The sequence below is a fragment of the Bison bison genome, unplaced genomic scaffold (assembly GCF_000754665.1).
Source record: "Bison bison bison isolate TAMUID 2011002044 unplaced genomic scaffold, Bison_UMD1.0 scf7180017864461, whole genome shotgun sequence".
NCBI classification, from domain to species: domain Eukaryota; kingdom Metazoa; phylum Chordata; class Mammalia; order Artiodactyla; family Bovidae; genus Bison; species Bison bison.
In genome coordinates, this window is record NW_011495023.1 from 20,087,450 (window position 1) to 20,101,255 (window position 13,806).

A 13,806-nucleotide genomic window follows, 5' to 3' on the forward strand; every position below is an offset into this window, starting at 1 on the left:
GCTCATGTTTGAGTTGTTCTATGTTTCATCAATTCCCTTTTTGTTTTCGTCCTGATGTGTTTTTTCCTCTCAGTCTTACAAATTTGTAGCATTAAAATCCTGATTTATGTCCTAATCAATATATCGAAGAATATCCTTCTGGCTCTGATGTTGAATCACTTTTTTGTACAATGCTTCTGCCTGAGTCTTCAGCATGACCTGCCTACCTTGTTCCTAGTATTTTTCTTTCCAGTTCTCCTATATGGGTTCCTTTTCCTCTGGGTCTTTGTTTGTTTGTTTGTTTACTGCTATTTCTGAATGAAATAAGCTCTATCCAGATCCAGCATTTGCCCTCCGACTCACTGTTGGCTTGCACTTGGTCCTACCTAGCAGTTATACTACCTTCTCAGACACAGTGCTGGGAGCACATAGTTTGCCAAATTTCCAATGTCTAAAGGACTTTCAGGATTGAGATGGAATCTTCTCTTACACTCCCTGCATACTTCCCTGACACTCTGAACAAATGTCATGGCTAAAAATAGTGTGAACTGCCACCAGGGCTCTTCCTGGAAGTTTCTACTCACACAGATGGCACTCGGCTTTTGGGATTGACAGTTTCCAAAGTGAAATGCCCACCCTGGGCATTATTCTTCTCATGGCCATGACTGGAAGGCAAGAAATCTCACAGTGGACAAGGATATTTGTTCCAGCATAAGTCCAAAGCAATACACATGGCCAAACCCATATCAGTGGAACAGAGAAATACCCCTCCTTTAAGTGAGGTGGGAGGTCAGAGGCGGGTAAATAAATAAAAATTGTATAGTTCAACCAGTGGACGTTTCTGAATCAGGCCTTGGAAGATTGTGCCCAACTGGGTCACTGTCAGGATACTCAGTAGCCCCTCCCCATCTGAGTGCCCCCCCACCACTGCAGTCTACCCTATGAACTGAGTTTCTATAACCATCTCCACTTGCCTAATGTGATGTTTCTCAGATTTGTCTTCACACTAGTTCCTTTCCTCTGGACACCAAATCTGCAAAGTGCCCTGTTGAAAGTGGACTCCAGAACCAGACCAGATGTCTCAAAAACATTTGCTCTATCCTTTACCTAGGACCCTATTTCTCCTAAAGCATCCAGAGTTTGACTTTTCTTTTTTAGCTATTGCTCATTAACTATTATTATTCTTTCATGTTAAGCTATGTGCATGTATGCTCAGTCATGTCTGACTCTTTGCAACCCATGGACTGTGGCTCCTCTGTCTATGGGATTCTCCAGCAAGAATACTGGAGTGGGTTGCCATTTCCTCCTCCAGGGGATCTTCCCAACCCAGGGATCGAACCTGAGTATCCTGGATTGGCAGGCACTTTCTTTATCAGTGAGTCACCACGGAGACATCTGAAACCCTCCCCTCCCACCAAGACACTCTTCTCTTCCCTGTAATTGTACAACGGATTATTTTTAACCTAAGAATAGCATTGGATGTCCATTTGCACTGTCATATTTTATTTAGTCCATATAAGCCAATCACTTCAATCTGCTAATGTCCTTTGGTGTGAAGATCCTCGTCCATGAACTGGACCATTCCTCCTGAATTAGAATCATGCCTCAGCTGTTGATAGAAAGAGTTCCAGTTACCCCACTATGGTCCTTCTACTACTAGATAAGTTTCATCGGCACCTTGATTCATCCAATAATATAGCTGCTTTGTTTCTTTTTCCAAAGAATTCTGGGTGCTCAGTTTCTCCATCAAACATCCTTCTTTCCTGTATGGGTATCTTCAGTAGAATTGGTCTACACGCAGCCTCACTTTCCCACCATAGATGTTAGCTCCTGTCCTGCATGTGGTAGGAAAAATACTGGCCCCCAAAGATGTCCATGACCTAAACCTTAGGTCATGAATCCTTAGGTCATTCATGAGAGCCCATGAATATGTTATGGTACATGGTGAGAGCTAAGTAAAGTTTCTAATCAGCTGGCTTTAAGATAGGGAGATTATCCTGGGTTATCCAGAGCTCGATCATCACAAATACTTCATCAGATGGAAGCAGAAGAGGAAGTGGTGCCATGTAAGAAGAATTTGATCCACTGTTGCTACCTTAGAAGTTGGAGGAAGGGTTTGTTGTTTAGTCCCTAAGTCGTGTCTGACTCTTTTGCAACTCCAAGGACTGTAGCCCGCCAGGCTCCTCTATCCATGGGATTTCCCAGGCAAGAATATTGAAGTGGGTTGCCATTTCCTTCTCCAGGGGATCTTCCCAACCTAGGGATTGAACCCATATCTCCAGCACTGGCAGGTGGATTCCTTATCACCGAGCCACCAGGGAAGACCTAGAGGAGGGGGACCATGAACCAATGAATGCATGCAGCCTGTAGCAGCAAAAAAAGGCAAGGAAATGGGGCCTTTGGAAGGAATACAGCCCTGCTCACAGCTCAATTGTAGACTTCTAGCCTTCAGGACTGTAAGAAAATAAATTCATGTTGCTTTAAGCTACTGAGTTTGGAGATGTGTTAGAGCAAGCATAGGAAAGGAGACTTCAGAATGAGAGGCTGTTCCCTCCTGGCATTTCTCAGAGTGCAGATCTAAGCACATGATGGTTTCTGTACCTTCCAGGAGCACAACTGCAAAGTCGCTGCGTGACTTTCTTCATTTGTTCTGCATTGCTGGGCTGGGGCTCGTTAATGCCGCGCACTGGGCACTCTGTGCATTAAGTAGAAGAATCGATCACTCTGACCTTTATTCTTTGTTGGTGTTTCGTCATTCGTGGGCTGCTTGGCTTGACATATGAATTACTCTCCAGCCTCCTGGTGCGGGGGATGCACAGTCACCAGCCCCCGTGTATTTTAGACATATGCCAGTTGTCATTTCTACACACATCTCCTTTTCCACTCTTTCAATCTGGGATTGTTCCACTGGCAATTAATGAAATATGGATAAGAGGAAAGAACCGACAGGGCATTGCTATTGACAAAGAGGTTAGCCTTTGAGGAAGATGAAAAATACATGCCCTTTAGGAAGAACCCACGGAGAAATGGAATATTCAGTCCCCCCTTGCCAGGACTGAACCCTGTTCCTTAATTCATTGGTCTATGGTCCTAACCCCCAAAAACCAAACTTCAGTGTGTGTGAGTTTAAGAAAAGGAGATTGTAAATTTTCAAGACTCCACTTATGTTCTGTAGCGGACTACTTTTTGGCTTGTTCGCCAACTGAAAACGTATAAAGAAACAATGCAACCTATATTATAGCCAATCAACAGTCAGCATATCCTTCCACGCTGAAGACATACCAGGCGTAAAGAATGTCTCAGGAAGCAAACAAGTCTAGAGGGTTTTCACTGCCCTCTCACCTCCTTTGTCTTAATCCTCCCTCTTCCAGGGCCTCCCGGTTCTAAGCCCTGCATCCTTTGTTATTGCTTTCAGTAAGCACTTCTCCCCGACTTGCAAGAAACTGCCCGAGAATTTGAAAATGACCTTTTCCATAAACTCCCATTCCTTCCTTGCACCAATCTCAATCAGCATCGTCAAGAAAAGGCATCTCACTAATGAGCTCCTGCACACGTGTTGCTAAGTGGTAACACCTGGATGTGTTGCCGTCCCCAGAGGACTTGTTCTCCAAATCTTTTCAAGCAGAGACATAATCTGGATGCTGAAGGCTTAACTCTTCATGGCTGGAACCCAGTCAGTGTGCCCGTGTTCAGGGGAGGTGATCTGAATCATCCCCAGAAGCTCTCTTTGTGCCCCTCACATCCCATCATTTGCACCGCTGCTCAGAATTCTGCCCCTGCTTCCACACTCATAGAGGAGGTGGATCCCATAGACACATTATCCATCCTCTGATAGACAGGAACATGTAACGTGTGCCACATGGTGTCCACCAAGGAACGGTCATTCCATATGATCCTCACCATCAGCCTGTCTGGTCAAGAATTCTACCATCTCGGTGCTATACACTGGGGGGTCCACAAACTTTCTGTAAAGGGCCAGAGAGCACCTACTTCAGACTTGTGAGCCCCATGGCCTCAGTTGTTTGCACTTGCTCAGTCTCTCTCAGTCATATCCAACTCTTTGCCACCCCATGGTCTGTCGATGGAATTCTCCAAGCAAGGAGATTGGAGTGGATCGCCATTGCCTTCTCCAGGGAATCTTCCCGACCCAGGGATCAAAGCTAGGACTCCTGCATTGCAGGTGGATTCTTTACCATCTGAGCCACCAGAGAAGCCCATGGCCTCAGTTACAACCACTCAAATCTGCCATTGCAGTGAAGGAAGCCAGAGGCAGGAGATAAACAAATGAGCACAGCAGCATTTGACAAACTTTATTTACAAAACACCCCTGACCTAGATGAGGAAATCATGACTCAGAGACCTGAGGGAGCTACTCAGAACACCTAAATAAGAAGCTAACCCCTTCCGCCAGGACTGAACCTGTTCTTTCCGGTTCTGAGTCCTAGGGCTGGTTCACTGCACCACAGTGCACGGTCTTTCGCACTCAGGTAGAGCCATGACTTGAACCGAACCACCCACCCTCCCCACCCATCCTCTTTTTCCCCACACACATTTGTGGGGCAGCATCTGGGCTGGGATATCATCAGTACCCTGTGATCATGGAAGCAAAGCGAAGGCAACAAACCCATAGGACCAAGCCAGGTGCCCCTGACACTGCAGTTCTGCCTAAAGAGGCGACCGGCAGTAGACATAATTCATGAGACTTGCATTGTACCTGATGTCAGATTCACCTGTTCCTTCCAGAAGCACACTCTTGAACCCCCAGTCAAGTGTAGAACGGGGACTAGGGATCCTAGGGACATCCTACCCAGCATCCTCTGTTTGGCCCATTAGCAGAAGTGGACCAGGTACCATCATCACTATGGAGGCTGTGCAGGGGAGGAAGTTTCTGGAAGCTGTGTGTTCTAGGTTCAGCTGCAGCCACTCCCTCCCAGCTGGGTGCCACGAGCACCTTCTCTGTGGGCCCTGCTGGCTTCTCTTCACTTCTTACCTCTGTACCTTTCCAGGAAGACGGAGCACTGAGTGAGCGAGTCATGTGTGAGGACACTTGGAGGGGCCGCAGCTGGCGTGGACAGGGCAGAGCCTTCGCCTCACTCCTCCTCCTCCCCGCTTATGACCTCCTGGGAGCCTTCTGTGTTAGCCTGAGGTCCTTCTGCCCTCCTGCAGTGGGAATCAGAGCCGACCACCTGGCCAGCAGACTCTGCATCAAGTCAATATGTGTGTAGCCAAAAACTATTAATATGCTAAAGCCACTGAGCCTTGCTTTGCTTCTTTTCCACATTTCTCAGGAGAACCTCATTGAAAGGGTCACATCATTGTGATCCCAGACAGCATTTAGGGGTTCCTGGCATCCTCAGAAAGTCATCTTCTCAAGTGTACCCCAGTCTAACCAGCCCTGCCCCAACACCTGGCACAGCTCCTACCATCTTTTAATGTTATTTTTTGTAATAAAATCCCTGAAACCCAACTTGTGACATTCTCTGTGGAAAGAGAACGTCAAGAGGAAGATTGAGATCAAGACGTTACACACACCTTCCAGCTGTAGTTTATCTCCTACAGGCATTCCCATCTCTGGTCTCTGTCCTTGGCTCTGCTAGAAGCATCTTTTGATCCCTCCCTAATTACACTGACTTAGCTCAAAGTATATCTTGTATACACAGCTTTAGATGATAGATAGCAATTTGTTAATATCTTGTCACTGAGAGGCAGTGACTGGAACTGTGGCCGGAGGCACACAACCGTATCCTCTCTTCTCAATTGATCGCCTTCATTCTTGAAAGATGGGCAAACCTCCCTAAATGAGGGAAATCAATACCGTGCATTCAACCATCGTTATGGCTTAACTCCCTGTTCTTTGAAAAGTTAAGCCCTGTGATTTGCCTATAATTGGACTTGCAGAGAAGTCATACCTGCCTACTCAAGGAGGAAATTAAGCCGCCAGACTCTCTGAATGTTCTCTGCCGGCTCCCTGCCCCCACCTCGGGTGAAGGACACCCGTGGGTCAAGTCTTCCCTCCACAGTCCTCTGCCTCCAGATCTTGACAGCTAAGGCCAATGATGGGTGGAAAGCGATGAATTGGAATATCTGAGTTTATGTGGCCTCCCTCTTCCCTAATCTCCCACCTCATCCAGCAGTGATGGCCTTTCTGGGTTTCTTGTTTGATGAACTGTCTTCAGCTCCTTGGTTCAAACACAGAGCTAACATGCTGCCTTGGAAATTTACCGGGAGAGAGGTGGTTATGTGCTTTTCCTGCAGGGGGTCTTCTGCAGTTAAGACACCCATGAGAATGACTTCAACTGGTTACTCTCGCCATGTTGAACTTGATTTGTCTTCCACTAGCTAAGAGCAGGAAGAGTGAATTAAAGACACGCTGAGCTGCTTTGAGGGGCTTCTCTGGTGGCTCACATGGTAAAGAATCTGCTTTCATTGCGGGAGACCTAGGTTCGACCCCTGGGTCAGGAAGATGCCCGGGAGAAAGGAATGGCAAACCACTCCAGTATTCTTGCGTGGAGAATTCCATGGACAGAGGAGCCAGGCAGCTACAGTCCATAGAGTTGCAAAGAGTTGGAGGTGGCCATCTTCATCCATACCTTTGTATCATTCCTCCATGGGTCCTTGTTCAGATTTCCTCTTCTTATAAAGGACACCAGCCATACTGGATAAAGGCTCACCTTAGTGACCTCATTTTAACAGAATTATCTAAGACATTGCCTCAAAAAAAAACAAAAACAAAAAAAAACCCAATCACATTCTGACACACTGGGGGTTAGAGCACTGACATGTGACTTTTTTTAGGGGGTCATAATTCAACCTGTAACAGATCTGACTCATGGCTCCTCCTTTGGCTCCCTGCATGACTTTTTGTGCCTTCACTCCTAATCCCTCTTCTGCCCCAAGATTGTTGTGAAAATTATCTGAGATGATGTACGTAAAGGTCTGAAACACCTCCTGGCACACAGTCAGCTCAATCAGTGTGAGTGGGTACTAGGTCTCACGTCCATTTTACAGGTGAAAAAAACAGCCTCAAATATTTTCTGTAGCTTGCTTGAGATCTCATGATAGTGAACAGTAGGTATATCAGAGTCTCTAATTCACACCTGTCTGTCCCAAAGACCAGCTCTTGTCCACAATGCCACACAGCCTGTTCTTCCACGTTTTATATTCAATAAAAGTCAAGCTATATCGTTCTTCCCATGAGATGAAGACCAACTCAATACATTTCAATTCTCCCCAGCAGCTCAAAACTTAAAAGGACAGCCCCCCAGCATGGCTCTGGCATCTCATGCACCAGAAAGGAGGGTCCTTTCCCCACCCCAGGAGAGTCATGACAGATAATCAGGCCAGGGGCCAGAGGCTGGGAAGGGGTGGGGAGTGGGAAGAATATCCAGAATGCAGCAAATTGTCCAAAGAACACAGCTCTTAAAAATAAAAATTAAAACTCTCTTAATTTGTACAGTAAATTACCTAGCCTGTATCAGCTGATGATTGGGCACAATGTTTCTGGAAGAGCTATTTTTGTTTTGTCTGAACCTATCAGAAAAAGAAAGTCCTCAGCCTCCCCTCCCCCGCCTCCCAGCAAGCAACCTGAGATGAATAAGGAGAGATTTAATTTTTTGTAAGCAAATACAATGTATGTTCTTATGGGTTTGGGTTTGGTCTCCTCCAGAGAGCACACCCTTGAAGTTGCTTAGTGTAGATGCACTTTGTCCCTCTGTCATCCGTAGTTCGATTTCGTTTCTCTGTGATGTGTCAGAACGGGGTCAAGAGACAAGAAGCGGGGGGGTAGAGGAGTCTAGCACACAGCTGCTCAAGCCCTGGGCTCTTAGGAATCACCTGGAAAGTTCAAGAGACATGGAGGCCAGGGCTGAGTCTACTGCTCTGTTCATCCAGGCTCGGAACCTCTGCTTCCTGCATCACTGATGCACCAGAGAATCAGGAGTTTGGAGTCTCCCAGAGACCTCAGTCCAGGACACACGGCGTGGCCCTCTAGGAGTTCTTCAAGAACAGGTTCCCAGGCGGCACCCCAGGCCCCCAAAACAGAATAGCCATGTTAGGGTGTCTGAGGGCCACACATGCTCAGGTTCCCCACACTCTCATGCACTGTCAGTGAGCATGCAATTCAGTATAAGCTTTCCGGGGGTCGTTTGGCAGTAACTGCCTGATGAGAATTTAAAGTCCTACCCAGCGATGAGTTTATCCTGATGACATAGTCCATAAACATCACCACAGTGTGTGTGTGTGTGTGTGTGTGTGTCTCCATCCTCTTCTTATGAGGACACCAGCTGTACTCTATTAGGACCCAGGCTGCCCTCACCTGAACTAATCACATCTACAATGGCCCCGTCCCCAAACTCGATCACTTTCGGAGCTACCAGGGATGACAACTTCAACATGTCTTCTAGGGGACATAGGTCAACCTGTAATAGGCTCATTGGTAAAGAATCTGCCTGCCAGTGCAGAAGACACCAGAGACTTGAGTTCAGTTCCTGGGTCGGGAAGTTCCCCTGGAGGAGGGCATGGCAACCCACTCCAGTATTCATGCCTGGAGAATCCCATGGACAGAGGAGCCTGGTGGGCTATGGTCCATGGGGTCACAACATGTCGGACACAACTGAGCAACTGAGCATGCCCATGACACAGAAAAGCGTAGTGTGACACAATCAATAGCATCACAGATCACAAACCAAGTGCCCTCAGCCCCACGTTAGTTCCGTGTTTTATGGTTTTTCTTCACAGGCTCACTGCAAGCCTAGATGTTCTCCTACTCTTTGGAGGCAGATTCCTAGATTGCCCCCTTTCTCCTGGCCTCTCCCTTGCCCAGCACAGTCAGTGCTAATTATCAGCTATTTAATTATCAGCACAGCAGGGAAGTGATCCCCGCCCTGATCCTTAGGAAGTTATAGGCAGTGAAGGTCAGTCGTGTCTGACTCTCTGCGACCCCAGGGACTGTAGCCTACCAGGCTCTTCCGTCCATGGAATTTTCCAGGCAAGAGTGCTGGAATGGATTGCCATTTCCTTCTCCAGGGGATCTTCCCGACCCAGGGATCGAACCTGGGTCTCCCACAGTGCAGGCAGACGCTTTACCGTCTGAGCCACCAGGGAAGCCCATTTAATTATCAGCCCGGCTGGGAAGTGATCCCCGCCCCGATCCTTAGGAAGTTATACTCGGTGAAGGTCGACTATGTTCCATGCCTCAGGGAGAGGCTGTGTGCTTTAGCGGAAAGTTCACAGCATTTAGAACTGATCAACTTGGGTGACTGCCATGTTTTCAATTTTTGGCCAATGGTCTCTGAACCTTTGTTTCCTCAAGTTCCTTTGAAACTGAAAGTGTTAGTTGCTCAGTTGTGTCAGACTCTTTACAACCCCATGGACTGTAGCCCACCAGACTCCTTTCTCCATGGGATTCTCCAGGCAAGAATACCAAAGTGGTTTGCCATCCCTTCTCCAAGAGGTCTTTCCTACCCAGGGATCAAACCCTGGTCTCCTGCATAACAGGCAGATTCTTTGCCATCTGAGCCACCAGGGAAGATTAAATGTAGTGAAAGTACCTTGTTAATGCAACTTGTAAAAGAGTATGCCAACATGCAGGGATGTCTGCCTCACCCTAGTACCGTCTGTAACTAGCATATTGTAGATTCACAAAAATGTTTGTGGACTGAAAATCTCTTCATTGAGGGGAGACACAAGGAAGGGAAGGCAGTAGGTGGAGTTGTTCCAGCAAAATCTGTGTTTGTACATGTTTCCAATTAAGGTTTAAAACCTGAACCTGAATCGTAGAATATCCATCTGTTCATTTGTAATAAAATAATACCCAGTAACACATACACCTGCTTTCTCATATTTTTTTATTTGTATAAATGTTTAAGTCAATGAACCAACTTGGGGGAGCATTCTAAAACTAAATACCGAAGCTAACTGTATGTTTTATATATATATTTTTTTTTTTGAAAAGGCGAGAAGCCATGGTTAAGTTTTATGCGTGTCATTGGTCCTACATCTAAGTGGTAATGAAAGGAATCATCTGTGAAAGGTTACAGTTCATAGGAGGAAGAAAAGAGAATAAAACTGGTCTTTTAGTTATAATGTGAGGGAAGATTATAGATGCTAGGAAATACTTCTCTGACATTAAGAGCTTTATCACACATAGAATTGTAACACTGAAACCTTCCCCAGAGGTCTTTAAAAATAGTTTATAACCTCATCTCTCTGCTCATGGCAATTTCACTTATAATAGAAAACAATTAAATGACCACTAAGAGGGAACTCGTTGTATAACTTATGGTACATTCCCCTATGGAATGTTTAGGAAGCCATTAAAAATTGAAAGATGAGAGCTATGTAGCAATGTATTAAAATTCTTCTGGTCAGATACTCAACAAAGAAAGAGTGCTCAATTTTATCAATGATGTGATTACTATTATGTAAAAATTAGGTTTAAATGCAAGTTAGGATTGAACAAGAACCAAAACACAAAAGTGACTGATGGCAGTATATGGTACCATTGTAGGGGAAACGCTGTTATCTAGTTCTTTGTGTAATAAGTGAAAATATATGTCTTAAAGGTGTTCATCCCTCTTGGAACTCTAACTGTGATCTTCACTGAGGACATGATTCAGAAAGCACTCTGCAATCTTAGGATTCTTGGTTTTTGATAACATAAGGTGCAAAACTATAGACCTCTCAAGTCACACTGTGGTGCTTCTGAGTTACAAGGAGGATGCTGTCCAGTAAGCATGGCATTCCAAAGCATCGCTGGTCTCCATTAAAAACTAATTTATGAAATTAAAAATTAATTGTATGGAAATGAAGTTAGACAGCCTTTTCATCTGAATGCACTTGGTCTGAGTTTGAAGTGACGTTGTGACAGCCATTCCTCTACTGTTATTCGAAAAGATGGAATCTGAGATAGTCTTCCTGTTCTCATGCTTCTGGGAACAACCTGCAGAGTTTTCCAACATAAGTCTATACGATGGGGCCACCGCCAACCAGGGGAGGCCAGGCAAGGTCCCCATCTGAGAGCAGAGCAGGTGAAGACTTGGGTGTGGAACCAAAATGGGTAGATGGGCACTCAGGGTGGGCAGGCAAGCTCCAGTTCCTGTACTGGAAATTCCAGTAACCAGAAGCTTTGAGAGGGGGCATTTGGTGGCTCTTTACAGGTTGAGAGTGTAGGGGAGGAAGAAACCTCCCTTGTGCTACTCACAGGTTCCCATGGCTGGCCTAATACTAAAATGGACTTGAGACAGATTAGTGGAAGAAAAAGAAACAAAATTTAATTCATGCACATGGAGGTCTCATAGAATCCACAGGACCTAAGAAGTGGCCAAAGCAGGCAGCTTTTTTTAGACAAAGAAACAATAAATTTGTGAAGAATTGTCAGGACAAAGAAATTCAGGTTTGGAGTGCCCAATCTGTGAAGAATCTAAATAGAATTGAAGCTTGAGGTAGTAAATAAGGGCTTCCCAGAGTTTCAGTGGTAAAGAGATGCAGGTTCAATCCCTGGGTGGGGGAGATTGCTTGGAGTAGGAAATGGCAATCTGCTCCTCTATTCTAGCCTGGAGAATCCCATGGACAGAGGAGCCTGGCAGGCTACAGTCTGTGGGGTCACAATGAGTTGGATACAACTGAGTGACAAACACTTTCACCTTACTTTCAAGGGGTAGGGGTTAACTGTATCACAGGGAGTGTCTCTTGTTGGACTCCCCACTCCCCAAAAAGAAGTCACAGAGCAAATGGCACACCCACTACTTCTCTACATGGACAGTTTCTTGCAGAATTGAGAATTTTTCTGGCGAATAAGCCCGGGCCTTCCTGTGTCCACGTGTGGAGCAGGAAAGTGAGGAACTGCTCAGCCGCAGCCTCCCTCACCTCCCAGGGCAGCAAGGAAGGGGAGGGTTTTCAGTCACGCCTATGGTCTCTCTATTCACCCCCTTCCAGCTTCACTCCTAACATGGAGTCTTCTGTTTTCCCTCATCCCGTATCTGAGTTCATACGGTGTAGGCAACAGAAATTGATTCTGGATCATGTAAGTGAAAGTGAATCTGTTGGAAAGTGGTGCGGAGCTCACGGTCTGTGGGAGGCTGAAGGATTGGTCCTGGGGGGCTCCAGGCTGGGCTGTGGCCAACAGTGGCAAGGATCCTTTAGGGGGTGGGGTCTGGTGAGTGAGCTTCTGAGATAAACACCCTCCAAGGGTCCTTTCTGCCCTCACACCATTTCCCCATGATGCAGACCCTGGAAGAGAGACACCCTCTGAGGCAGAGAGGCTTCAGTTCCTTTACAAGAGGTTGGTGCCTAGAATTTCACTCCCACAAACACAGAACCCAGTGGGCTTGAGGTCATCCCCCCAATATACTGGGGAACATGGCAGAAGGAGAAATGAACCTTTGGCAACAAAATATAATTGTAAAAAATTAACAGCATCCAGAACATACCCTTTTACCCATTTGCATAGTCCTGGAGCAGGTAGATGTTCAGCTACAGCTACTGCATGATGAGTTCGTTTTTGCCCAAGTGGAAAGAAAGCTTCCCTTTTGGGACAAAGCCCAGCTGTTGCCAGGAGCCTCCTCATTCAGCTCCTAAGTTTCATTTCCATCCAAGGGCTTGGGGTTCAATCTGACTGTCCCCAGATGAAGTGTCATCATTGCAAAGAGAGCACCAATTAATCTTTGAGGTTCCCTCACTCACCTTCTAGAACTTTGTTGTGGACTTACTGGCTTGTCGGGCAGGTTTTTCTTTTTTTCTTGTTTTGATGTTTCGTTTTGGCTGATTCCCAAATGTGATAGTACAGGACTGTCAATAAAAGTGGCTACTGTTGTTGCGGAAACCAGTACTGGAGAAACCAAGCACCACACTCGGAGAGTTGGATAGTCAGGTTTATTACGCTGGCGGGCTTCCGGAAGAGTTAACACTCCAAGCTCTGAGCCCCGAACAAAGGGGTTACGGAGCTTTCTATACACAGACAGGCATGATTAAGCAGGTTTGCAGGGGCTAGGGCGATTGCAAAGAGCAGGACAAGGGTGAGTGAGATAAGCTCCAGTTCCTAGTATTCTGAGTCCCCACTTTCTGAGACCTATGTGATCCAGACTTTGTAAGGAGCAAGCTGGGTTACAGAGGCAGAAGGAGCAGGAGGTAAAATGTCTGTAAAATTTTAACTTTTCCTCTTCATTATGGTGCCTCCAGAAAACTAGGCTGTGATGGGTCCACCCCCTCCCTCTCTGAAATCACATTCATTCCCTTAATGCAAGTGTTTCATTGTTTTATTTCACCTAATGCCCCATACCACCTTATCTGCACCTAATTCTTATTCTCACAAAACTCACTGAAGGCCATCCCCATGGCCTTTTTGTTCAAAGCAAACAATAGTAAATTATCTTAGGAAATAATCAGAAAGTAAGAGTGTTCATGAGATGAGCTCAGCTTCTACTGAGGGAATGAAAAAAAAAAAACATTATATACAAACGGAATTTGAATTTGTGGAAATGAATTCTAGAAGAGGGGTGTTCGGCCAATAGTCAGGTAACACTCAGGCATTGTCATTCCAGGTAAAGAGGGCCTTGCAGCAGGAAGGATTCAACCGGAAAAAGCGAGGGTACAGAGACATCAACGAGATCGACATCAACGTGAATGACCCTCTTTTCACGAAGCAATGGTACCTGGTAAGCATCTCGGTCCCCTTCATAATGGTTCCCATCCTGGGACTTCAGACAAAAGATGCATTTCTATTTCCTCATTAGTCTGTGGGATGCTAGCCAGCACCAGCTTGGGGGAACTTTTCTGTCCCCTCTGATCAGTATTGATTTTCCATCACCTTCCACACATCTCATTCTCTAA

At 46.0% G+C, this 13,806-nt stretch overlaps 1 protein-coding gene across 2 annotated transcripts in view; it reads left to right on the top strand.

Moving 5' to 3' along the window:
• The window catches only part of PCSK2 (proprotein convertase subtilisin/kexin type 2), a 239,510-nt gene that overhangs the window by 118,745 nt on the left and 106,959 nt on the right, over positions 1-13,806 (top strand). For both annotated transcript variants that reach the window (XM_010860045.1, XM_010860046.1), the window contains one exon: positions 13,518-13,631. In XM_010860045.1, coding sequence (XP_010858347.1) covers positions 13,518-13,631 — 114 coding nt within the window. The remainder of the gene's footprint in view (positions 1-13,517; positions 13,632-13,806) is intronic.